General features: G+C 37.7%; 1 protein-coding gene across 1 annotated transcript in view; it reads right to left on the reverse strand.

Moving 5' to 3' along the window:
• UBE3C (ubiquitin protein ligase E3C) overlaps positions 1–25,098 on the reverse strand; it is a 168,930-nt gene that overhangs the window by 88,959 nt on the left and 54,873 nt on the right. The window contains exons 11-13 of the mRNA XM_007054110.4: positions 5,028–5,114; positions 2,010–2,167; positions 115–341 (exon numbers count right to left, since the gene is read on the reverse strand). Coding sequence (XP_007054172.1) covers positions 115–341; positions 2,010–2,167; positions 5,028–5,114 — 472 coding nt within the window. The remainder of the gene's footprint in view (positions 1–114; positions 342–2,009; positions 2,168–5,027; positions 5,115–25,098) is intronic.

Here is a 25,098-nt window from a genome sequence, read left to right on the forward strand (position 1 = left end):
AGATAGAAGTATAATTGTGAAACAAACTGCAGCCAAATACTGTTATGGTATATGTCAGTAGAAACAGGTCTGAAAGTCTTGTTTAATCTGTAACTGAAAAATAACATCCTGTACCTTAAACAGTTGAATCCATCGTTTTTGTTCTGTTTGTATACATTGCTGCATTTCTGTATTTGTTGTAACTCCAACACTTCTAAATGCTGCAATATATTCCTCACGAACTTCTGGCTTTGTTTCTGGGTAAGCCAACTTGATGATTCCTAAACATGCATCTCGAAGGCAGCGTGATAATATTACCAGCTCTTCTAGTGTAAAAGGCATCATTGATGATTGTCTTTGACCTACAATTACATAAAACTACAAGGTTACATTTTTAAAATAACATTTCTAATCAATTTTTTCTATATTTATATAATTATTCTTTTACTCTGTTGTGCAAAAACAATAATAGTCACACAATAGAGAAAGGAGACGCACGAAGGAAACAAAAGCTACAAAACATAAGAAGTTGGCAAAAATTAATGAATCTATCAGACATTTTATTATTACAATAGTACTGACTTAAAAATTACAATGAAATGGATATTAACATGCTCACTTAATTTTTGTACTACATACTTAATGTTCAGTTAACAGCCTGCAGACCCAATCTTCATGGTCCTTACTTTACTCCTGGAGGTATTCTGCGCCAAAAAATTAAAAATTCTGCAACAAAAAATTAAAAAATCTGCGCACAATATTTTCAAATGCTGCAAAATTCTGCATATTTTATTTTTCAAAATAACACAATATAATCACACCAGTTTCAGTGATTTTTGGTCATTTTATTTCAAAGTACCTGTCAGCAAGTATGTCTGTAACAATACAGACAACAACAAAAATTCAGGAAATGTTTTTTGACAAATAGATTCCTTACTAGGCATATTAATAGAGAACTCTGAGTAGTAATTCACTTAAACTACAATACAGAACCGTATTCCCGCACCCCTCAAAAGCAGTGCAAAGGCTTGGGGGAGTCGGGATAACGGAGGAGCTGAGGGAGAGAGAAGTACATTGCTGGGAAGGAGCCTGGGTGTGAACTTGGGACGGCTGTTGGGTATGGGTGGGAAAAGTATGGAACAGGTTTTTTTCAGGGGATGGAGGGATTGTTAGGGAGCTTCCCCCATGCAGACGCTGGCTGACCCCTAGCCTCTCCCATTCAGGTCAGGCACATCTGCCCCTGACCCCATGTGTTCCTGCACCCCCATGTGTCCTTGAACCTCCTGTCCACATGTGTCCCTCCACCCTCACTCCCCCATCCCAATGTGGCCCTGTACCCCTGTCCCTATGTGGCGCTGTACCCTCTCCCCCTTCCCCATATGTGTCTGTGCCCCCACCCAGCCACTCCCCTGTCTTTGTGTGTCTATACCCACCTTCCCTGTGCCTCTGTGCCCCCACTCAGACCTCTGCACCCCCTCCCCCGTCACCATGTGGCCCTGAACCTCCCTCCTCCCATGGCCCTGTGCCTCCACTCCCATTCAGCCCCTGCCCCTGCCCCAGTCTGTCCTCCCACACTAGCCCTTATGAGCTCCCGTCTGACCCCCCCAGCAGCCCCACGCTGTCTGTCTCCCCATAGCCCGTCACCTGACATGGCCTGACAGGCGCTGTGAAGAAGGCAGGCTCTTTCTCTTCCCTAGCTGGCTGGGAGCTGCTGCTGTGTTCTATCGCCACAGAGCCCTCTGGTGGGCAAATGGCATAACTGCAGCAGTTATTTTCTGATGGAAGCTGCTGTTGTTCTTGCACAACCGTGCCCTCTGGTGGGCAAACGGTGGAACTGCAGCAACATTTTAGCAGAAGCTTTTTTCTGAGCAAAAAATTAAAAATATGCATGGCTCATCAATTATGCACGTGTGTAGTAGCACAGAATTCCCCCAGGAGTAACTCATGCAAAACTCCTACTGAAATCAACAGGAATTTCAAGAGAGTAAGGTCTGTCAGATTAGATCCTAGAGACTGCTTGAAGCTCTTACCTTCTATAGGGTCACCAAAGAATTCATTATCATGTATAGAAATAAGTGAATGACTAAACAAAGAACTAAAAAGGTAGAAGAGTGGAATGATCCGACTGGAATCTTCTAAAGACATTGGTGATCCCCTTGATATTACTTGAAGCAGTGGGACCATAGACCTTAAAATATAAAAATCAAAATACAAAATCAATTAAACGTTTCCTTTTAAAAAATGCTTTAAGCGTCATCAACGTAGTCAAAATATTATTTATAGCACTATAAAGTTTGCAGTGTTCTAGCCATGTTGGTCCCAGGATATTCAAAAGACAAGGATGGTGAAGTAATATCTTTTATTGGACCAACTTCTGCTGGTGACAGAGACAAGCTTTTGAGCTTACAGAGAGCTTTTCTTCAGGTATGGGAAAGGTACTCATTGTCACAGCTAAAGGCAGGTCTACACTTAAAACGTTGCAGCGGCACAGCCACGGTAGCACTTCAGTGAAGACGCTACTACGCCGACGGGAGAGCTGCTCCCGTTGGCATCTTTAATTCACCTCAGCAAGAGGCGACAGCTATGTCAATGGGAGAATTACTCCTGTCAACATTGCGCTGTCTACAGCAGGGGTTAGGTAGGTCTAACTGCATCATTCAGGGGTGTGGATTTTTCACACCCCGAGAGACATAGTTATACAAATGTGAGTTTGTAGTGTAGACCTGGCCTCTATTCATGGTGGAGAAGATTGTTTAGTATAAGGAGTTAACATGTCAGAGACTATTCAAGGTGCAGTGGGCAGTTAACATCTCTGTAGTTCTAAAACTAAAGAGGGATAGTGGTTAATAGACTGTTGTAATGAGCCATAAATCCAGTGTCTTGACTGAGTCCATGATTTTTATTGTCTGACAAAGTTATGAATTTAAGCTTCCAGGCTCCCCTTTTGAAGGTGTTGTGAATGCTTCTTTTGAGGATGAGGACTGAGAGGTCAGATATGGAGTGATCATTTTGTGAAGAGTCTGCCCACGAGTAATATGGTGTTTTTGGTTTTTTTTATCATTTTTCTGTGAGTTCATTCGAGAGCACAGTGATTCACCCACATAATTGGTACTGGGGCATTTAGTGCACTGGATGAGGCACACAAGCTAATAAAGCTTAGTCTTAGTTTAACATCTTATATGCCCTCTGTTGGAAACTATATCCTGCCTGAGCAAGATGGAATGATTATTTATAGGCTGTCACCGTTTTGTATCTGAGTGCTTAACAAATACAATTACCACACCCCTGTGTTATCTCTATTTTAGAATTGTGTCTTATTTCTGGTTTAGAACGGAAGAACAGAGGGAAAAAGAGATTAAGTGACTTGCACGCTACCACACAAAAAGACTGTCACAGCTGGGAACAGAATTCAGGCCCAGTCTTGGGCCTTAGCCACAAGACCATCCTTCATCCATGAGATAAACCTGATAGCCTAAAAGGTCTTTTCCACCTCTAACTACTATGACCCTATATGAAGAGTCCTCTTATGTTTTATGGTAATTAAATGCATCTTAAGAATAGGCATAACAGATACACCAGCATGCAGCATGACTCTGGAGAAAGGACTGGTAGCACAGAATAATGAAATATTTTGAATATAAGTACTACACTGCAATTGGAAACTGATACAAACTGAAATAAAGCAATTACATGCTTAGAAAATATGACTATAAGGCGCACCAGGAATTGTTAAAGAGGAATTGTTAGTTAAAAATCTAACTAAATACTAATAATCTTTATCACACTAACTATTTATAATACAAGAGAACACAGTTCACTGAGAGAATTTGCAAATGCAAGAAGAACAGAACCAGATGTCACTATGGGCAGTAAGAAGGAACTGAGGGAACTTGGGGTCGGTTGGCTCTTTATACCGACACCAGCGGCGCATGGCAGCAGAGGGTGCTTGAGCCATCCTGATGGGTACCACTGCGGGGAAAAATTTCCAGCACCTGTGCACGCAAAAAGCAGAATGCACATGTACAATAACTAGAAGAAGAAAGTATAGGTATTGATAAACATTTGTGCAATGATGCTATAAATCTCTGCATTCTGGAAAATAGCTGTCAACCAGATTATGGGATTATAAATACTGTACCAGTATTGAAAAACAAGCCGCACAGCCCTTATCAGAGAATTATGTAACTAGGGCACGAATTACACATTTATGCATTAATAACTGCATAGATTTGCTGCATTCTGACTGGTTTAGACTCCTCTTCAGTTATCATACATAATAATGTAAACCCTGAAGTGCAGCAGTGTAATTATATTTTTCCAATTTATTTAAAATTGTTTCTTTTAGAATACTTGCATTGCCATTATGAAAAATATTCTATTGCACAAAATTAGAACATAAACTTAGAACACCGTTATGGGTGTTTAAACAACTTTTTAAATATAACCAGTGTTAATAACACCCTGCACACACATAAACTACTCCTAAAACCTGGTGGCATCAAGGAACATTGTGGGGGAAGAGCAGGAAGGCAAATGGCTGCTAATGAGCCATCTGCCATTTTACCTATAGTCACAGGAGCGCATCTACAAAGGGAGTTAGGGTGTGGATCCAGGGATATACTGTTCTCCACTGCTCACTATCCTGTGTATCTGGCCTCTAGACTAGTCTGACATTCCTCAGGTTGAGAAGAACCCACATATGGGGCAGAGCTCTTCTTAGATTCCTGCTTCAATTTGTCTAGAAAGTACTTTTAATGTTTGATCACGGGAACTGGCATAACAACAACAAAACTTCAAATGTCATCATCAATATTTTTAAAATAATAAAGCCATTTTTATTTTTATTCTAAATAAAGACTAAGTCAATTGAAGTCAATTGAAGTTTTGACTGAGTAAGAACTAAGTGAAAACTTTAGGATTTTGTTTGGTTTTTGGTTTGTTTTTCGTACCATCATATTTGTCCACCGTACCATTAATTCTCTTTTCCTTTTCATAAGACATGCTATATTATGAAAAGAGCTCAATTATAGAAATGATATAATACGTACCCTGTAATCATTCGTGTAGTCATTGAAGAGATTAGATACCAAAGATGCCTCAGGAATCTGGCATTAAATGCTAAACTGTAAAGAAGCCTAAAAGAGAAAAAGCAAATATATTACTGAAGCAAATGAAGGTTGTCACACAAGAAAACCACAATATTTCTATCACGCCCTTCAAATCAAGCATTCCCCAAACTGATGTACAAAGAAATATAAATTAAGGTAATTGTAATATATATATAAACATTACAAAGATTTTTAACTGTTAAAGAAAGGGAGTAATAATGCCATAAGGTAAAATCCAGCAATTCTGCAATGAGAAGTGCACAGGCAGACCCTGCATTAAAACCTGCATCACATTGCAGTACTGAGGCCCAAATTTGTACAAAGGAATGAGGCACACATTAAACAAACATTACACGCTTCAAACCTCTGAGTTACTTTATGAGTAACATTATAATGGTGAGGTGGGAAACTGACAGGTCACTCTGTGTGGCTTAATCAATCTTAATTAGCAAAGCAAAATTGATATAGATTGTTTTAAAGTACAAATTTTTTGTGTGAAAACTGATTAAAACGTCTTATGAATAGCTAATCTCCACAAAAATAATTATTAGTTTAAAAAATCTAGTACACTTATTTGTGTGTGTGTTCAGGTGCAAGTTATGGAATTAAATACATTCCTTTTTTAGAATCTAGCATAACAATTAAATCCAAGGGACAATGTTTGTTCTCAGATATACAAGTATTCTCCTTTTAATTTAAGAGAAGTTGCATCCGCCAGTGCATATACATTTAAAGGCAGAAAATGGCCCTCAAGTATTTTACAGATGTAATTAAAACTTGGTGTGCCCTTTCACAGATTAAATGTATCATCCTTTGAAGAATCTCCAGTTACAGGTAAGTAATCACCATTTCTTCTTCAATTGATGATCCCTATGTGAATTCTACATGTCGGAGATTAGTTAGCAGCAGTCAATCAGGAGGGGGTGTGAGGATGCAGATGGTATGGAAGTCTGTAATACTGCCACTCCCACAGGCCTGTAGTTTCCTTGCATCTGTAAAAGTCATCTGCACCAATGCACAATGTTTTGTAAAGGTGGGGATGGAAATCCTGGTAGCCACTCTACATATATCTAGTAAGGGTTCATCTTGCAGAGATGCCGCAGAGGTTGCTTACACTCTGGTGGAATGGGCTTTCACCTCCGTCGGGGGAGAGTGTGAGAGGAGGAAAGATATGTGCTAGATGGTAGAGAAGAATGATGCAGCCTGACATTCACTTAGAGAGTCTCTGTGCAGACAGTGGTTGACCCATTGATTGCTCTGCCAGGACAACAAATAGTCTAAGTCAGTGGTTTACAACCAGTAGTCTGCAGATCCTGGGGGTACACAGACTATCTCAAATATTTCCAAAGGGATCTGTACCTCCATTCAAAAAATTTGTAAGGGTCCGCAAATAAAAAAGATTGAAAACAACTTGTCTAGGTATCGTTCTAATTGCTTTCATTCTCTGTAGAGACATGTATAGGGAGTAATTTGTTGGAGAAAAATCAACATAGTTTTTGTAAAGAGAAATTATGCCTCATCAATATGCTAGAATTCTTTGAGGGGGTCAACAAGCATGTGGACAAGGGAGAATCCAGTGGATATAGTGGACTTAGATTTTCAGAAAGCCTTTGACAAGGTTCCTCACCAAAGGCTCTTAAGCAAAGTAAGCTGTCAGGGATAAGAGGAAAGGTCCTCTCATGGACTGGTAACTCGTTAAAAGATAGGAAACAAAGGGTAGGAATAAATGGTCACTTTTCAGAATGGAGAGAGATAAATAGCGGTGTCCCCCCAGGGGTCTATACTGGGACTAATTCATAAATGATCTGGAAACAGGTGTAAACACTGAGTTGGCAAAATTTGCAGATGATACAAAACTATTCAAGATTGTTATGTCCCAGGCAGACTGTGAAGAGTTACAAAAGGATCTCTCAAAACTGGGTAACTGGGCAACAAAATGGCAGATGAAATTTAATGTTGGATAATGCAAAGTAATGCACTTTGGAAAACATAATCCTAACTATAAATATAAAATGATGGGGTCTAAATTAGCTGTTACCACTCAAGAAAGAGATCTTGGTGTCATTGTAGATAGTTTTCTGAGAACATCCACTCAATGTGCAGCATCACTCAAAAAAGCAAACAATGTTGGGAATTATTAAGAAAGGGATTGATAAGACAACAGAAAATATCATATTGTCGCTATACAAATCCATGGTACACCCACATCTTGAATACTGCATGCAGATGTGGTCGCCCCATCTCAAAAAGGATATATTGGAATTGGAAAAGGTTCAGAAAAGGGCAACAAAAATGATTAGGGGTATGGAACGGCTGCCGTATAAGGAGCGATTAATAAGACTGGGACTTTTCAGCTTGAAAAATAGACAGCTACGGAGGGATATGATGGAGGTCTATAAAATCATGACTGGTGTGGAGAAACTAAATATGGAAGTGTTATTTACTCCTCCTAACACAAGAATTAGGGGGTCACCAAATGAAATTAATAGGCAGATGGTTTAAAACAAACAAAAGGAAGTATTTCTTCACACAACACACAGTCCACCTGTGGAAATCTTTGCCAGAGGATGTTGTGAAAGCCAAGACTATAACAGGGTTCAAAAAAGAACTAGGTAAATTCATGGACAATAGGTCCATCAATGGCTATTAGTCAGGATGGGCAGGAATGGTGTCCCTAGCCTCTGTTTGCCAGAAGCTGGGAATGAGCCACAGGGAATGGATCACTTGATGATTACCTGTCATTCCCTCTGGGGCACCCGGCATTGGCCACTGTCGGAAGACAGGATACTGGGCAAGATGGCCCTTTGGTTTGACCCAGTATGGCCGTTCTTATGTTAAGTCTTCTCTCTTCATCAGAAGAATACGGTTTCGGAAAAAATACCAGTAAGTGGATGGTTTGATTCAAATTTACTTTAGGGATGAATACTGGTTCGAGGCAAAGAGAGACCTTTTTATGAAAAATGGTATTTGACTGATCTGTCGTAAGTGCTCCCAGCTTGCTCCCCCTTTTGGCTGATGTGATGCGGACTCAGATGGCAACTTTCATTGAAAAATGGGACACAGAACAGGTGGCTGTTTGAAAGGAGGTGTTGAGAACTGAAAGGATGAGAGAGAGTGAGGTCCCATTTTAATGTTGGTCTCAACACTGGTGGGGAAGTTCTAATGAATCCCTTCAGGAATCTACTTATTGTTGCATAGGCACTGACAGTATGGGCCTCAACTGGAGAACGAAAGGCACTGATGGCTGTGAGGTGGACCTATAAAGAACTGGCAGAGGTGCCCAAGTTCTTAAGGGTGAGTAGGTAATCTAGAATAAACAGGAATCCCAGTAGACTCTGGAGAAAACTGGTGCTATTGTGCCCCAGAAGAGAAACATTTCTATTTGGCTGAATAGCAGCTCCTGATAGAATCTTTCCTGCTTTGTCTGAGGATGGAGTGGACCACTACCTAACATGAGCACTCCACACTCAATACCCATCCAAATATTAAGCCTTGAGTTGTAGAGGTCCTGGGCTGTGGTACCTGGTTACATCATTGTATTGAATCGGTAGATCTGGAAATGATCTATAAACCGGCATTCCTAAACTTCAGAGAAAGTCCGGTTTATAGTCTGGTTCCGCGGGGCCAGCAGGCTCCGTACCTGGCAACATGTCCTGCTGCTCCTAGGCGGAGGAAAAGCCACAAGGGGTTCAGAGTGCAGGAGGGGGTGTGTGATGCAGGCTCTGGGGGAGATTCTGAGTGCGGGAGGGGGGACTGGGGCAGAGGGTTGGGGCACAAGAAGGGTTTTGGGGTGCTGGATCTGGGGGGCGCTCACCTTGGGCGGCTCCCCGCAAACACAACCTGTCCCTTCTGTTCCTAGGTGGAGGCGAGGCTATGCAGTTCTGCGCACTGCCCCCACATGCAGGCACCGCCCCCGCAGCTCCCACTGGCCGCAGTTCCCAGCTAATGGGAGGTGCGGAGCGAGTGTTCGGGGCGGGGCAGGGTGGGGGCAGAGCTGCCTAGCCACGCCTCTGCCTAGGAACAGCATTGACAGATCTACTGCTTGCCAGGAGCCACCCAAGGTGAGCGCCCCCTGGATCTGGCACCCTGAAAACCCTCCCGTGCTCCAACCCCCAGCCCTGCAACCAAACTCTCTTCCTCTTAGTAAAACTGAATTTTTCACTTATTGGCACTGCCCCATTGCCCCAACATTCCAGATTAAAAAGCTTTTACTGTACTTGGCAGGGTCGAGTCCAAGTTAAAATGGAGTCCAGGTTCTAACCCACCCACCACAATCCATAGCCAGCTAGCCTGATTTAAACCCAGGTGAGACAATTTTCTGTGTGGGCGGTAAGGGGGTTATGGTTAAAACCCAGGTCTATCTATAATATGAGAACTGTGAAATTTCAGGGACTGTTTTAGGCATCAATGAGCAAAATCCTATTGATTTTGGTGAAAATACAAAAAACTAAAAGAAGGGGGGTTGCAGGGAGTCCTTGAAATAGAATGGAATGGGAAGGTGGAACACAAGGAGCTGGGGGGGGGGGGAGATGAAGGAATGCAAGGAGCCCCTTGTGTTCAAATATGGATTTTAATCATGAGTTAAATCAGCAAGCAGGAAACCTTGATTTAAATAGTTAATTTTTAAACCTTGTTTTGCATTTGTACGTTTGTAGTTATTTTGTACTTTTGTACTTTGTAGTTATTTTCATAGATTCATTCTCTTTGGTTGGTATAACCATTAAACATGCTGATCTGCAATCAAACACAGAATCATAGAATGTAGGACTGTAACAGACTTCAATAGGTCATCTAGTCTAGTCCCCTGCACTGGGGACTAATACTTAGTCAAGTATTATCTAGACCATTTCCTCACAGGTGTTTGTCTAACCCAGGAGTTCTCAAACTTCATTGCATTGCAACCCCCCTCTGACAGGAGGGATGAGGACTACTTGTGGCACCTTGGAGACTAACAAATTTATTTGGGCATAAGCTTTCCTGGGCTAAAACCCACTTCATCAGATGCATGGAATGGAAAATACAGTAGGAAGATATATACAGATATAGATACATATATACACAGAGAACATGAAAAGATGGGGGTTGCCATACCAACTCTAATGAGACAAATCGATGAAGGTGGGCTATTATCAGCAGGAGAAAAAAAACTTTTGTAGTGATAATCAGGATGGCGCATTTCAAACAGTTGACAAGAAGGTGTGAGTAACAGTAGGGGGGAAAATTAGCATGGGGAAATAGTTTTACTTTGTGTAATGACCCATCCACTCCCAGTCTTTATTCAAGCCTAATTTAATGGTGTCCAGTTTGCAAATTAATTCCAGTTCTGCAGTTTCTCGTTGTAGTCTGTTTTTGAAGTTTTTTTTCTTGAAGAATTGCCACTTTTAGGTCTGTAATTGAGTGTCAAGGGAGGTTGAAGTGTTCTCCGCCTGATTTTTGAATGTTATAATTCTTGACGTCTGATCTGTGTCCACTTACTCTTTGTTGACTCATATTTAAATTGTGATCCACTTTAATCCCCAGATCCTTTTCTGCAGTACTCCTTCCTAGGCGTCATTTTCCCTTTTTGTATTTGTGCAATTGATTATTCCTTCTTACGAGTACTACTTTGCCTTTGTCCTTATTGAATTTCATCTTATTTACTTCAGACCATTTGTCCAGTTTCTCAAGATCATTTTGAATTCTAATCCTGTCCTCCAAAGCACTTGTAACCCTTCCCAGCTTGGGAGCATCTGCAAACTTTATAAGTGTTCTCTCTCTGCCATTATCCAAATCATTTATGAAGACACCGAATAGAATAGGTCCCAGGAATGATCCCTATGGGACCCCACTCGATATGCCCCTCCAGCTTAATTGTGAACCATGGATAACTACTTTTTGAGTACGCTTTTCCAACCAGTTGTGCATCCAACCTTACAGTAGATTCATCTATGCTACATTTCTCTAGTTCGTTGATGAATCGTCATAGGAGACACTATCAAAAGCCTTTCTAAAGTAGAGATATATCACATCTATTGCTTTCCCCTAGCCACAAGGCTTGTTATCCTCTCAAAGGATATTAAGTTGGTTTGACGTCATTTGTTCTTGACAAATTCATGTTGACTATTACTTATTACCATATTGTCTTCTAGGTGCTTACAAACTGATTATTTGCTCTATTATCTTTCTGAGCACCAAAGAGAAGCTAGCCAGCCTATAATTCCCTGGGTTGTCCTTATTCTCATTTTTATAGATAGGTACTATACTGCCCTTTGACAGTTCTCTGGGATCTCTCCCATCCTCCATGATTTCTCAAAGATTATCGCTAGTGGGTCAGAAATCTCTTCAGCCTGTCCCTTAACTATTCTAGGATGTATTTTAACAGGCCTGGCAGACTTGAGGACATCTAACTTGACTAAGTAATTCTTAACTTGTTCTTTTCCTGTTTTATCCTCAGATGCTATCCCATTTACACTGATGTTCACTATGTTAGTCATCTAATCACTGCTAAAAAAATATTTGGTGAAAACTGGCAGGAAAAAAAGGCATTTAACGCTTCAGCCATTGCTGCGTTTTCTCATATTGTCCTTCTCTCGTCACTGAGTAAAGGGCCTACCCTGTCCTTGGTCTTCCTCTTTTGTCTAGCATATTTGTAAAATGTTTTCTTATTATCCTTTATGTCCCTAACTAGTTTAATCTGGTCTTGGCCTTTCTACATTTTGGTCCTACATGCTTGTGTTGTTTTTTCATATTTATCTTTCATAATTTGACCTAATTTTCACTTTTTGTATGACTATTTTCTGAGTTTCAGGTCAAGGAAGATCTGGTTAAGCCAGGGTTGTCTTTTACCTACCTACCTTCCCTCTTACCCATCTTTCCTATGCACTTAGACAGTTTGCTCTTGTGCCCTTAATAATGTCTCTCTAAAAAAATTACCAACTTTTTTCTCTTAGACTTGTTTCCTATGGAATTGAGTTTACTAAAGTCTGCCTTGTTGAAATCCATTATCTTTATTTGGCTATATTTAAAGATAGTCATTCGATTTGGTACTTCTTTTTGATTTAAGTAATCATATAGCTTAACATACTTTTTACATATTTTTTATGTTATGTTAGAAAGTGGTGAATGGCATTTCTTATTTACTACATGATAGTTTTGTACTCATGATTTGTGTCAAGATGTGTTTGGGTGGACATTGGAATTCAATAAATTGTACAGCACCGCCCTTTTAATATGGCTATTTGTTAGTTAAATAAAACTACCTTAACTCCACTAGATACAGAAGGGAACATAAATTAATCTAAACATGTTTTGCATTTAAAATTAACTGATTTATTACACAAAGGAAGTATTATCTGTAGTTAATGAATTGACACATTGGTTTTGGTCACCCTGGGCCAGCTTTTCAAATCTATTTCGGTGCCTAAAGATGTAGAGAGGTGCCTAGTGGATTTTCAAAAGCGTCTAAGCAGCTTAGGTATCCGAAATCAATGGGATCTGAAATCAATGGGAGTTAGGAGCCAAATCTGCTTAAGTGCTTTTGAAAAATCCTACTAGGGACCTGTCTGCCTCTTTAGGTGCTTAAATATATTTGAAATTTGGCCCCATGTCCTTCAAGGTTTTAGAATTAATAGGTCTGATTCTTTCCCACCTCTTTTTTATTCATAGACTGGAATGGGAAAATAAGCTTTTCTGCTTTTTAAACTCCAAACTAATTGCTGGCGCCTCCTTGTGGCCAATGTCCCAGTACAGGTACTCCAGAGGGAAGTGATACAGTGATCTCATTAAATGGATTAGTAAAGGATAAGGGAGCTATTCTTTAAAGGAGCAGAAACGGTGTTCGTGGCTCCTATGGCAGGGAGCCAACCCACAACTTAGTCCTCATTCAAGGGGGGGTCCCAGCAGCAGGATGGCTGGGGACCAGGATGGGTAAAGGCAGAGGGCTGGCAGCAGCCTTTCCAGGTATATGTAAACAATTATGGAATTACCCGCACTGGACACTTTTATCTACCAGGTACTTACAGACATTTAGGAATACAGTTGCGGCCTAATTAAAATACACCCAGTGTCTCCTGTCCTCCTTCTGGCGTTGCCGGACAACAACATATAGATACTTAATATAATACACGACATTGTGGCATACTTAAAAAGCTTGAGTTGACCTCAAAAGTTAGATGTTTTCCCCCAATTCTGTATAAATTTAAAAAGCACGATCCTTTAACTCATTTAAATTTGAGGAGGGGTCATTGACAGCACATTTTTTATTTAAATGATTTTAGTAGGTTATAGTAGGTTCACATTTTAACTAAGGCTGTCGATTAATCACAGTTAACTCTCATGATTAACAAAAAAATTAATGGCGATTAATCGCAGTTTTAATCACACCATTAAGCAATAGAATACCAACTGAAATGTATTAAATATTTTTGGATGTTTTACTACATTTTCAAATATATTGATTTCAATTACAACACAGAATACAAAGTATATAGTGCTCACTGTCATTTTTACAGTGCAAATATTTGTAATAAAAATAACGTAAACAAAATAGTATTTTTCAATTCACCTCATACAAGTACCATAGTAGTCTCTTTATTCTGAAAGTGCAACTTACAAATGTAGATTTTTTTTTTTTTTACATAACTGCACTCAAAAACAAAACAGTGTAAAACTTTAGAGCTGAAAGTCCACTTCGTCCTACTTCTTGTTCAACCAATCACTAAGATGAACAAGTACATTTACATTTACAGGAGATAATGCTGCCTGCTTCTTATTTACAGTGTCACCAGAAGGTGAGACCAGGCCTTCATATGACACTTTTGTCGCCAGCACTGCAAGGTATTTACGTACCAGATATGCTAAACATTCATATGCCCTTTCATGCTTTGGCCACCATTCCAGAGGACATGCTTCCATGCTGATGATGCTCATTAAAAAAATGTGTTAATTAAATTTGTGACTGAACTCCTTGGGGGAGAATGGCATGTCTCCTATTTTGTTTTATCCACATTCGGCCATATATTTCATGTTATAGCAGTCTTCGATGATGACCCAGCACATGTTGTTCATTTTAAGAATACTTTTACTGCAGATTTGACAAAACGCAAAGAAGGTACCAATGCGAGATTTCTAAAGATAACTACAGCACTTGACCCAAGGTTTAAGAATCTAAAGTGCCTTCCAAAATGGGGGACAAGGTGTGGAGCATGCTTTCAGAAGTCTTAAAAGAGCAACACACCAATGCAGAAACTACAGAACCCGAGCCACCAAAAAAGAAAATCAACGTTCTGCTGGTGGCATCTGACTCAGATGATTAAAACGAATATGCGTTGGTTCACTCTGCTTTGGATCATTATCGAGCAGAACCCACCATCAGCATGGACACACGTCCTCTGGAAGGGTGGTTGAAGCATGAAAGGATATACGAATCTTTAGCACACCTTGCATGTAAATATCTTGCGATGCCAGCTACAACAGTGCCATGTGAACGCTTATTCTCACTTTCAGGTGGCACCGTAAACAAGAAGAGGGCAGCATTATCTCCTGCAATTATAAACAAACTTGTTTGAGCGATTGGCTGAACAACAAGTAGGACAGAGTGGACTTGGAGGCTGTAAAGATTTACATTGTTTTATTTTTGAATACAGTTATTTTTTGTACATAATACATTTGTAAGTTCAACTTCCATGACAAAAAGATCGCATTACAGTACTTGTACAAGGTGAATTGAAAAATACTATTTCTTTTGTTTTTTTACAGTGCAAATATTTGTAATAAAAAATAAATATAAAGTGGACACTGTGCACTTTGTATTCTGTGTTGTAATACATCCAAAAATATTTAAGTAAATGGTATTCTATTATTGTTTAACAGTACGACTAATCACGATAAATTTTTTTAATTGCTTGACAACCCTAGTTTTATCATAGGTGGTCAATTTCAAATTTAATTTTTAAAATATATATATTTAATTTTTTAAACATCTAATTTATATAAAAAATTTTAATCTAATTTCAAAAAAATCAGATTTTTTTAAAATCATTTATTTTTATCCACTTATATTGGGACTCAATAATTTTACTTTCTTCCAGATTCATATTATTCTGATATTTGAGTGGAAATTATGCATTATTAGTCACTGGAGACTTATTAAATTATTTAAATAAAGAACAGGTATTTTCTCTTTTAACATTGAAATATCTAAAATTACATTAACTTGAATGTCTTGGTTTCAAAGCAGAGGAATTTGTGCAACGACCTTCAGTTCCTGGCCTCAGCTTCAAAAAGAAAAGCTATTTGGCAGAGTGCCTTTAGGTCTCCTAGGACATCCAAGTAAAAACCTGTTAATTTTACAATCATCCCAGGAAATTATGTACTAGTTTTAGCTGAAATGAACAAACATCATGGATACTGGACTTCCTATCATAATGTAATTTGCTTTTTCATTTGTTCTGGCAATGTTCAGTAGTATTTCTAAAAAATAGGAAAACTTTAAGAACTTAGAATAATAACAGTTGCCTCAGTTTTATCCATCTTTCAGAACTCTGAAAACTTCACCCAAATGATTCACAGGTTCAACTGGAGCAATTGCTAAATATTATGGCCTGAATTCTAAAGTGGTAAGCAACCATAGCTCCAACTGATCAACAGAGAGCTGCAGATGTTGAGAACCTCTGAAAACCAGCCCTTCTAACTTAACATAGATAGGACTGAAGATTTTACTGTATCACTCATTATATTTTACAGATATGTCCTGCACTTGTGAAATATTGATATTCTATGCTTTGGATTCTTAGCCATTACCACAAAACAGCCGTTAGCCCAATAAACAAGGCTTGATTCACCATGTTACAACAAAAGGAGTACTTGTGGCACCTTACAGACTAACCAGTTTATTTGAGCATGAGCTTTCGTGAGCTACAGCTCACTTCATCGGATGCATAGCATATCGTGGAAGTGAGCATAGCATATCCGATGAAGTGAGCTGTAGCTGTAGCTCACGAAAGCTCATGCTCAAATAAACTGGTTAGTCTCTAAGGTGCCACAAGTACTCCTTTTCTTTTTACGAATACAGACTAACACGGCTGTTACTCTGAAACATGTTACAACAGTTTTACATTTGTGTGACTCCAATGAAGCGTCATCCATTGTAACCAAAGGAGCGGCCATAAAACGTATGTAATTAGTGCTGAAACCTGCTCTCAAAGTAGAAGGCAATAATTTTAGTTAAGGTAAATAACAAATGCAAATAAGGCTTTCAAGAATTCTGTTCTTTGTAAAGGTTTCCAAAAATAGCTGTTCTTTTAAATTCTTCTGGTCCTTCCTGGTGTACATTATCGGTCACGGAAAAATTTAAGAGCTAAAGAGAGACATAACACACTCTAGTTGTTCTTGTTCAGTCTGTATTTAATGTAATCTTAAAGTCACTATTCCTGGACAAAAACACATCAAAATTGAGTTAAGGTTAAATGTACATATCATTCGGGTAAAATACATTTCAGTGATGTTGTAATTATCCTCCAAACCAAACGCTACAAATCCAGTAAATTCAGAATTACAGGTAAATTTAAAAGAAATCCAAGTAATTCGGATATGAAAATGAACAGTTAGGGAATTTAAACCACCTTAACTCTGCCCCCATCATTTTTTTTAATTAAGTGTACATGAACACTAAAACAATAAACTCAGAGAATATTACCAATTCTAATGGTATAATACATCAATATTAAATCTTTTATTTTAACTTCTATAGTTGGATTCACTCCCTGGCTGATTTATGCCACTCTGGAACAGTGCAAAGCAACCGCAAGTTTACCCCCAAGTCTTCTCTTGCCTCCTGTTCTGTTCTTCAAAATCCCTCTCTCTGTTATCTGTTCCATTACCGAGATTATTGTGCATGTGTGCGCACTGGGTGAGTGGGGGAGACAGGGAAGGTATACAAAATCTTTTAATTAAATTTTTTTCTAAAAGGGATAACTAACAGACTGACTAACAGATGCATTGGTATATTTTCAGAAAATTCATATTATATTCAAAGTGAGTGCTGTAATTTTTGGGAGGAGATGTGGTATTTTCTATATAATAAAGAGGTTGAATCCCTGCTTCAAGTGCAAAAAATCAACCAACTCAACCTTAGGTACAACTAATGTTCTCATAATTTAGCACTTAGGAGTTAAATTTAATGCAATGACTTTTGCTATATCTATTTTCAACATGTTAAATCAAATGATCTCTACTGCTATATCTAAGTATATAATGACTATTTACAGGGAACCCTGCAGATTCTCTCTGCAGGTATCTAATTGTTCACAAAGGGCACATGATTTATATGTATTTATTAAAAAGGTATTTTTGGGCACCCATGGTTTTAAAAAAGTGTCAAATTCCTTCTGTGCAATTGGATAGATTAAATGACCCATTAAGCTTTATTTAGCTGAGGCACCACTATAAGTTAATTAGTTAAAGGCAAGATTTTCAGTCTAGGTCATAAATTGAGCCCAGTTTCCCACTGAGACCATTTAAGTTAATGAAGAGAATACAATAGAATGAGACAAGCTCATACAGTCTAGTAAAGGTCACTATTGCAGGAGCAGTGTATTTTGACACTTCCTTCGAACTGCCAGGTGTCACAGGTGGAAAATAGCATATGTGAGTACCATTAAATGAGCCATACAACTCCTCTGGCATAAAACTGCAAATGAAATATTTTTTTCTGAATATATATCACAACAAAATGGCATAATGCGGATAAGGTAAAAAGGTTTTAAAAAAAATAAATGCAATAGTGCTAACTCATAGAAAAAATATAAGAGCAAATACAAGAAATAAATCCAAAATGTGCTTGTTAAAATAAGAAAGCTACCAGAAAGATATACAGAGGTAGCCATGTGGAAATACTAAATAACTTCCCTTTACACGTGAAAGCAGACTGCTAACATTACCCTACAATGTCAGTTTGCCAACTCATCTGCCCATGTGAGAAGATTAGCAGTGTTTTGAAAGTCAAACAGTAGGAATGTATTGTTATATGAAGCAGTTTTACTTAAATTAGCAATTGCCCTACACAAAACAGCCAGAAGGCTGCTAATCAATAAGGCCCTGATCCTGAAAATATTACACAAGTGCTTAATTTTAAGCATTTTGTGTAGCCCCAGACTATTTTTGAAATCAGTGACATGACTCAGATGCTTAAAAGTAAAGTACCTGCATAAATGGCCTAAATAAGTCATTGAGCATGCAACATTTCCAACAAAGAGCCTTCAAAATCCCTCCTAGATCAGCAGTTACAGGTGTGTGCTGTGTATGACTCAGTTATCTTGTCAGGTCTTTTTACAATATCCAATAAAGGAAATTATCAAGTTACAGATAAACTTAACACTCAATGGATGAAACCCTGGACCCACTGAAGTCAATGGCATACCTCTCTCTGACTCTGATAGAGTCAGTATTTCACCCTGTATCTCATTTCGTTTCCCAACATTGATTGACTATGACTAGGTCTTCCAACATTTATGCTTCTTCCTTTAATTGGGATTGTTCACATCTACCCAATTTAAATTCCTCGGAAGGACCTGTTCAACTACATGATTCTGTAATGCACCTATGTTAATATAGAATATATGAACTGTGAATAAACTGAACAACTGTCATGTCAAGCTTGAACAAAACAGAAGTATTGCAAATGTTAGGCCTCAAACTTCCGTATTCTGCAAAATGCAAGCCTAGCAAAAAATAACGCTTATGCTCGTGACTTGTGGTCAGGAAACAAGGCGACCAGATAGCGATTTATGCTGACTCCTATGTACTTATCAATCCAAAATTACCCACATTCAAAATCTGGTTGGCTACAGAAAATAGATAGGCCGAAAATTAATTATGCATCAATTATACAATGGCAACCACATAAAAGATGTGGCCCACCCTGATTGGTTGGTCTGTTCTAAAACACGGCTGTGAGACCAGATAAAAAGGAGAAGGCACAAAAGTGTGTGTGTGTCGTCGGTCCTACCTGACCCACACCCCCTGAACCGAAGGGACGTGCACTTCTCGACTGTCTGTACCTGGCCAGTGCGGAAAACGGCCGACTGAAGGGTAACGTATTTTTCGGACAAATGCAGGGTAAGTCTATGGAGTAAAAAAGTCTGGTCGCTCAAGCTGAATTGATCATAGTCGTATCGATACCATAGTATAAAATCAATAGTAGATGGCTGACGCTTAATAGCTTTGCATGTGTTATTGCTTGTCTTTTACATAGTCCTAGCAAATGCATGTAGCGCTGTCGTTCATCAGCTTTATGTTGCCTTTAAAAACACCAGGAATATAGGGCTGGTGAACAATAGTTTTACCTATGCTTGTCTTCGGGGCTTTTATTATAACGTGCCAGGACCAGCATATGTAGAGTCACTGTTCAGGAACTCGCAAATGGTCCTCAATATTACTTGTACTTGTGCTTGTCTTCAGTATAATCTGCCTTTTGTATTAATTCTTATTCAGTGTTGGTCTTTGGTTTTTCTTTTCTTGTTTTGTTTATGCTGTTATTATAGTAGAAAATCATTAAAAGCTTTCCTTGAGGAATAATTAATAGTTCTTACATATTTTATACGGACACCACTTAACCTCATTACATCTGTGTTGGGTGGTGGGAAGTAGTGAACACCCCGGGGTGAAATAGGGCCCGGAGGCGTGCCTCCTTCTTCCTTGATCTCCGCATGAACATATTTACATGCTAATTAATTACTGTAGATTAGGATATGTTGTATTTAAGTACATTTTATCAGTTTCTAATATTAGGTAAAATAGAAAAAAATAAATTAATTTGCACTTAAATAGATGTACCATACAAAAGCAACTATCATAAAGGTAATGGATAGTGGGTAAAGTATAAGTGACGACTTAACCTTCAAAAGCTTCAGTTCTCTCTCTCATATATATATATATATGATTAAGAAGGAGAATGAAAGCAGTAAATCATATTTTACTTCTCAGTTGCTGCTATGTGAAGTTCAGTTCAGTTCTGATCATGCCATCTTAAAAAGAGACAAAGCAGAAATAAATGGGGCCCAGAAATAGGCAACTAAAATTATTACAATTATTAGAGAATGATACATGGGAAGGCTTCTGCATAAGAAGAGATTGAAAAGTTTAGGATTGTTTAAAGAAGAGAGGAATAAAATGGACATGGATATGGTGTGGGGGGGAAGGAACAGAGAAATTCCTATTTAACATCTCTCATACTACAGAACAAAGGGATTATTCAGTGATTCTGACCAGCCAAAATGTAAAATTTATAACAGGAAATATTTTTTAACATGTAAAATTAAACTGAACTCACGGTAGCAAGTATCAATGAGATCAAGAGTTTAGCAACAGTCAAAGAAAGAGTAGACATTTTTCTGGGACAATGAGACTATCCACAGTTATGTTAAGACTGACAGAAAAATAGGGACATATACCCTCATGGGTTCAGGGCAGAAGACAACCATTGACTATTTGATGTTAGGAAGAAACATTCCCCACACGAATAACTATCTAGTACACAGATTCTTGTATCTTTCCCCTGAGGTACCTGGTATTGACCACAGTTGGACAGGATATCTGACTAGATTTAACAATGGTCTGATCCAGCTTGACAATCCTTATCTTTCTAGAATACTTTGCAACCAATGCATCTCTCCAGCTGCATTGAAGATCCATAGAAAGCAAAGGAATTACCTTTCCAGTGAGTTATGTAGTATGTACACATTGTAAGGTAAGATTTTTCTGTTATAAAGGAAATAAACTGTACATTTTTAAAAAGCTTTTTTTAAAACTCCACAGTCTTAAGACATTCATTCTTTCCCTACCACTCATCTGAGTTAAACTTATGCTAAATTTTTGTTCTAACAATATTTTCAGTTTTAAAAGGTGGAATTTAATTATTTTCATTTACTGTCTCACTTTGCAATGCCCTGCATTACTAGCTTTGCCTTAATTGACATGACTTACTTTTATATTTGAGAGTTCTATTTTTCAATATATAAAATTTTCATGCTGATCCCAGATTAATTTCATCAATGAGACTTCATATTTAATGGGAATTTTTTCCCCAGAACATCTAATGCATTGTAAATGAAAGGTTATTTTGAATACATTATTCTTGTTTACCTCCAATGTTCCCATTTTAACATGGTTTCTGCAACAAAATAATCATAATTTATTATGTAAATATTATTTACTCAAAATAATTGGTATTTTAAGTAAACCAGACTCAAAAAGACAAACTTTGGAGTAGCTTTAATAGCAACATTAAATCTGCCATACAATACAATACAATACTATTATAAAAGTGAATCTTTGTTTACAGTTTAAAGTTGTGATGGGAACTAAATCTGTAACTGGCACTTAAGAGCTACAGTTATCAGCACTCCTGAACTTGTAACACACATGCTAAAACAAGGAAGAGCATTTTTCTCAATAGGCTATAAAAAAGCGATAGTACATAAGTTGAAACAAATGACCTGTAAGTTTTGAACTACTTGTGAAAAATATACGAAATGCAATATTTCAAAACAATAGGCAAAATCTCCTTTCAATACACACACACAAATATTTGTCATAGCAGCCAGATAGCACAGGTTTGATCCAAAACCCATTAAACACAAATGGAAGAACTGACTTTAATGGTCTTTGGATCATAACCTATAGGCAACATTTAAAACAGTAATAAAAAAAGCACACCAAGGTTGTATTTATCTTCTGGAGATGTAAAAATATACGGTTCAATCCTGCAAATACCTCCATGAGTGAGCTTAACTTTAATTCTCTGAATAACTGCACTGAAGCCAATGGGCCTACTCATGCTTAAAGTTGAATACATCTGTTAGTGTTTACAGGACTGACAGCTTTAAAACATAATGGAAAGAATGTTATGAAAATATTTGAGAAAAATATCAATGACAGTTTTTACTGTTTGTCAGATGCTGTTATGAAATATAGCAGAACTGTGCTAGTACATGAGAAACATAAAGTGCGACAGGCTAAACATTTACACTGATTAACCTATTTTCAATGTTGAGGATTCTGTAAAAGTAACCTAACATTATAAATGGAGAGAAGTAACATAGGTCCTGATCCCATACCTACTGAAGACAAAGCGAGCTTTATCATTAACTTCAATGGGTCCAGCATCAGAACCTCTGATTTTCAACTTCAATCAAGTTTTAATAATGAAAGATATTATAAACAGATAAGAAGTTAGCTAAACGACTAGTTGTGAAAGACTGACAATATGCCTTTAAAATATATTTATTCTAATAAATAACCTGAGAAAACAGAAAAATCAATGTTTCTAATATTTAATTCTGTAGAAGACAAACTCATCTTTTCAGTAACTATTCCAAAATAATTACAGCATGGAACAGCTGTGTTACTCTAACTGATTTAACATAGGTTTGCATATTTCTATGTTGTTGAACCATATTACAAAACCTGTGACATATATATTAATGCATAACACCTAATCCATTACCACAAATAATTACAAACTTCTATCTATGGTTCCTCAGAGGAACAGATGCCTTACTCATACAATTAAGGCTAAATAAGACTTCTTTATTCATTAAGCACCTTTTCCACACAGTTTACCAGTAAATTCAAGCCAGAGCAGTGATGCATTTAAATCCAGTAATTATTATCCAAGGCAATGGACTAGCTGCAACAATAAAACAAGCGTACTAATTCAGCTGCTGCTATGATCTTCAGATCTCACATCCTGTCCTAATGCAATTAGTCTACAAAGAGCTAATTACCCTAATCGAGCGATCACAGTTTCACTGACATCTTACTTCCTCTAAAAGCTATAAACACCACTGGGCTAAGATAGAATCTAATTAGTTTGGTGTATCATTGTTTACAATGCAGTTTGAATTGATTATGTTTAATACATACCAAAAATACTTAGAGCTTTTCATTTTACTACCAGTAAATGAACACGTTTTTAACTAAAACTAGTTACTCCAGAATAGTTTAATATTAGGGCTGTCAATTAATCAGTTAACTCACGCGATTAACTCAAAAAAATTAATCGTGATTATTCGCACTGTTAAACAATAAAATACTAATTGAAATTTATTAAATATTTTTGGATGTTTTCTACATTTTCAAATATATTGATTTCAATTACAACACAGAATACAAAGTGTACAGTGCTCACTTCATATTTTTTATTACAAATATTTGCACTGTAAAAAACAAAAGAAATAGTATTTTTCAATTCACCTTATACAAGTACTATAGTGCAATCTCTATCATGAAAGTTGAACTTACAAATGTAGAATTATGTACAAAAAAACTTCGTTCAAAAATAAAACAATGTCCAACTTTAGAGCCTACAAGTCCACTCAATCCTATTTCAGCCAATTGCTCAGACCAACAAGTTTGGTTAAAGTTTGCAGGAGATAATGCTGCCCACTTCTTGTTTACATCACCAGAAAGTGAAAACAAGCTTTCGCATGGGACTTTTGTAGCCAGCGTTGCAAGGTACTTACGTGTCAGATATGCTAAACATTCGTATGCTCCTTCATTCTTCGGCCACCAATCCAGAGGACATGGTTCCATGCTGATAATGCTCATTAAAAAAAGAATGTGTTAATTACATTTGTGACTGAACTCCTTGGGGGAGAACTGCATGTCTCCTGTTGTGTTTTACCTGCATTCTGCCATATATTTCATGTTACAGCAGTCTCGGATGATGACCCAGAACATGTTCAAGAACACTTTCACAGCAGATTTGACAAAACGCAGGTACCAATGTGAAATTTCTAAAAATAGCTTCAGAACTCGACCCAAGGTTTAAGAATCTGAAGTGCATTCAAAAATCCGTGAGGGATGAGGTGTGAAGCATGCTTTCAGAAGACTTAAAAGAGCAACAGTCAGATGTGGAAACTACAGAACCGGAACCACCAAAAAAAAAAAAAAAAAAAAAATCAACCTTCTGCTGGTGACATCTGACTCAGATGATGAAAATGAACATGCATCGGTCCACTCTGCTTTGGATCGTTATCGAGCAGAGCCTGTCATCAGCATGGGTGCATGTCCTCTGGAATGGTGGTTTAAGCATGAAGGGACACATGAATCTTTAGTGCATCTGGCACGTAAATATTTTGCAGCTCCGGCTACAACAGTGCCATGTGAATGCCTGTTCTCACTTTCAGGTGACATTATCTCCTGCAAATTGTAACCAAACTTGTTTGTCTGAGCGATTGGCTGAAGTATGACTGAGGGGACTTGCAGGCTCTAACATTTTATGTTGTTTTATATTTGAATGCAGGTTTTTGAGTTTTTTTTACACAATTCCACATTTGTAAGTTCAACTTTCATGATAAAGAGATTGCACTATAGTACTTGTATTAGGTGAACTGAAAAATACTATTTCTTTTGTTTTTTTACGGTGAAAATACTTGAAATTAAAAATAAATATAAATATAAAGTGAGCACTGTACACTTTGTATTCTGTGTTGTAATTGAAAGCAATATATTTGAAAATGTAGAAAACATCCAAAAATATTTAAATAAATGGTATTCTATTATTTGTTTAATCACAAGATTAATCGGGATTAATTTTTTTAATCGCTTGACAGCCCTATTTAATATTACTGATGTGCCATTTGAATTAAATAATTTGATAAAAATATAATCAGGATCTTTATTTTGAATACAGGAAGCTAAGTCTCATCATAGCTACCTGTATTTTTCAATCTTTTTAAAGGGACTCTACAAAATTAATAGCTCCAAATTTTCACCTACATTTAGGATTTGAAGCCACACACTCCTCCAAACACACACACACGCGCACCTGATCATGAATACCCTACCAGCTTCAGACACCTATGACTGAAATACAGGTGAAATGCTAACTTTACTGGCGAACGCATTAACAATAAATGAGGGGTGCACACTTATGTATGCAGTGGTCCTCTCCAGAATGAGCAGGAAGCACACTCAACAGGCACAGTATTGCATTATAAAAGAAGTTTTCTCCCTAAAGTACATGAAAAGC

This window comes from Chelonia mydas, chromosome 2 (assembly GCF_015237465.2).
Source record: "Chelonia mydas isolate rCheMyd1 chromosome 2, rCheMyd1.pri.v2, whole genome shotgun sequence".
In the NCBI taxonomy this organism is placed as follows: Eukaryota; Metazoa; Chordata; order Testudines; family Cheloniidae; genus Chelonia; species Chelonia mydas.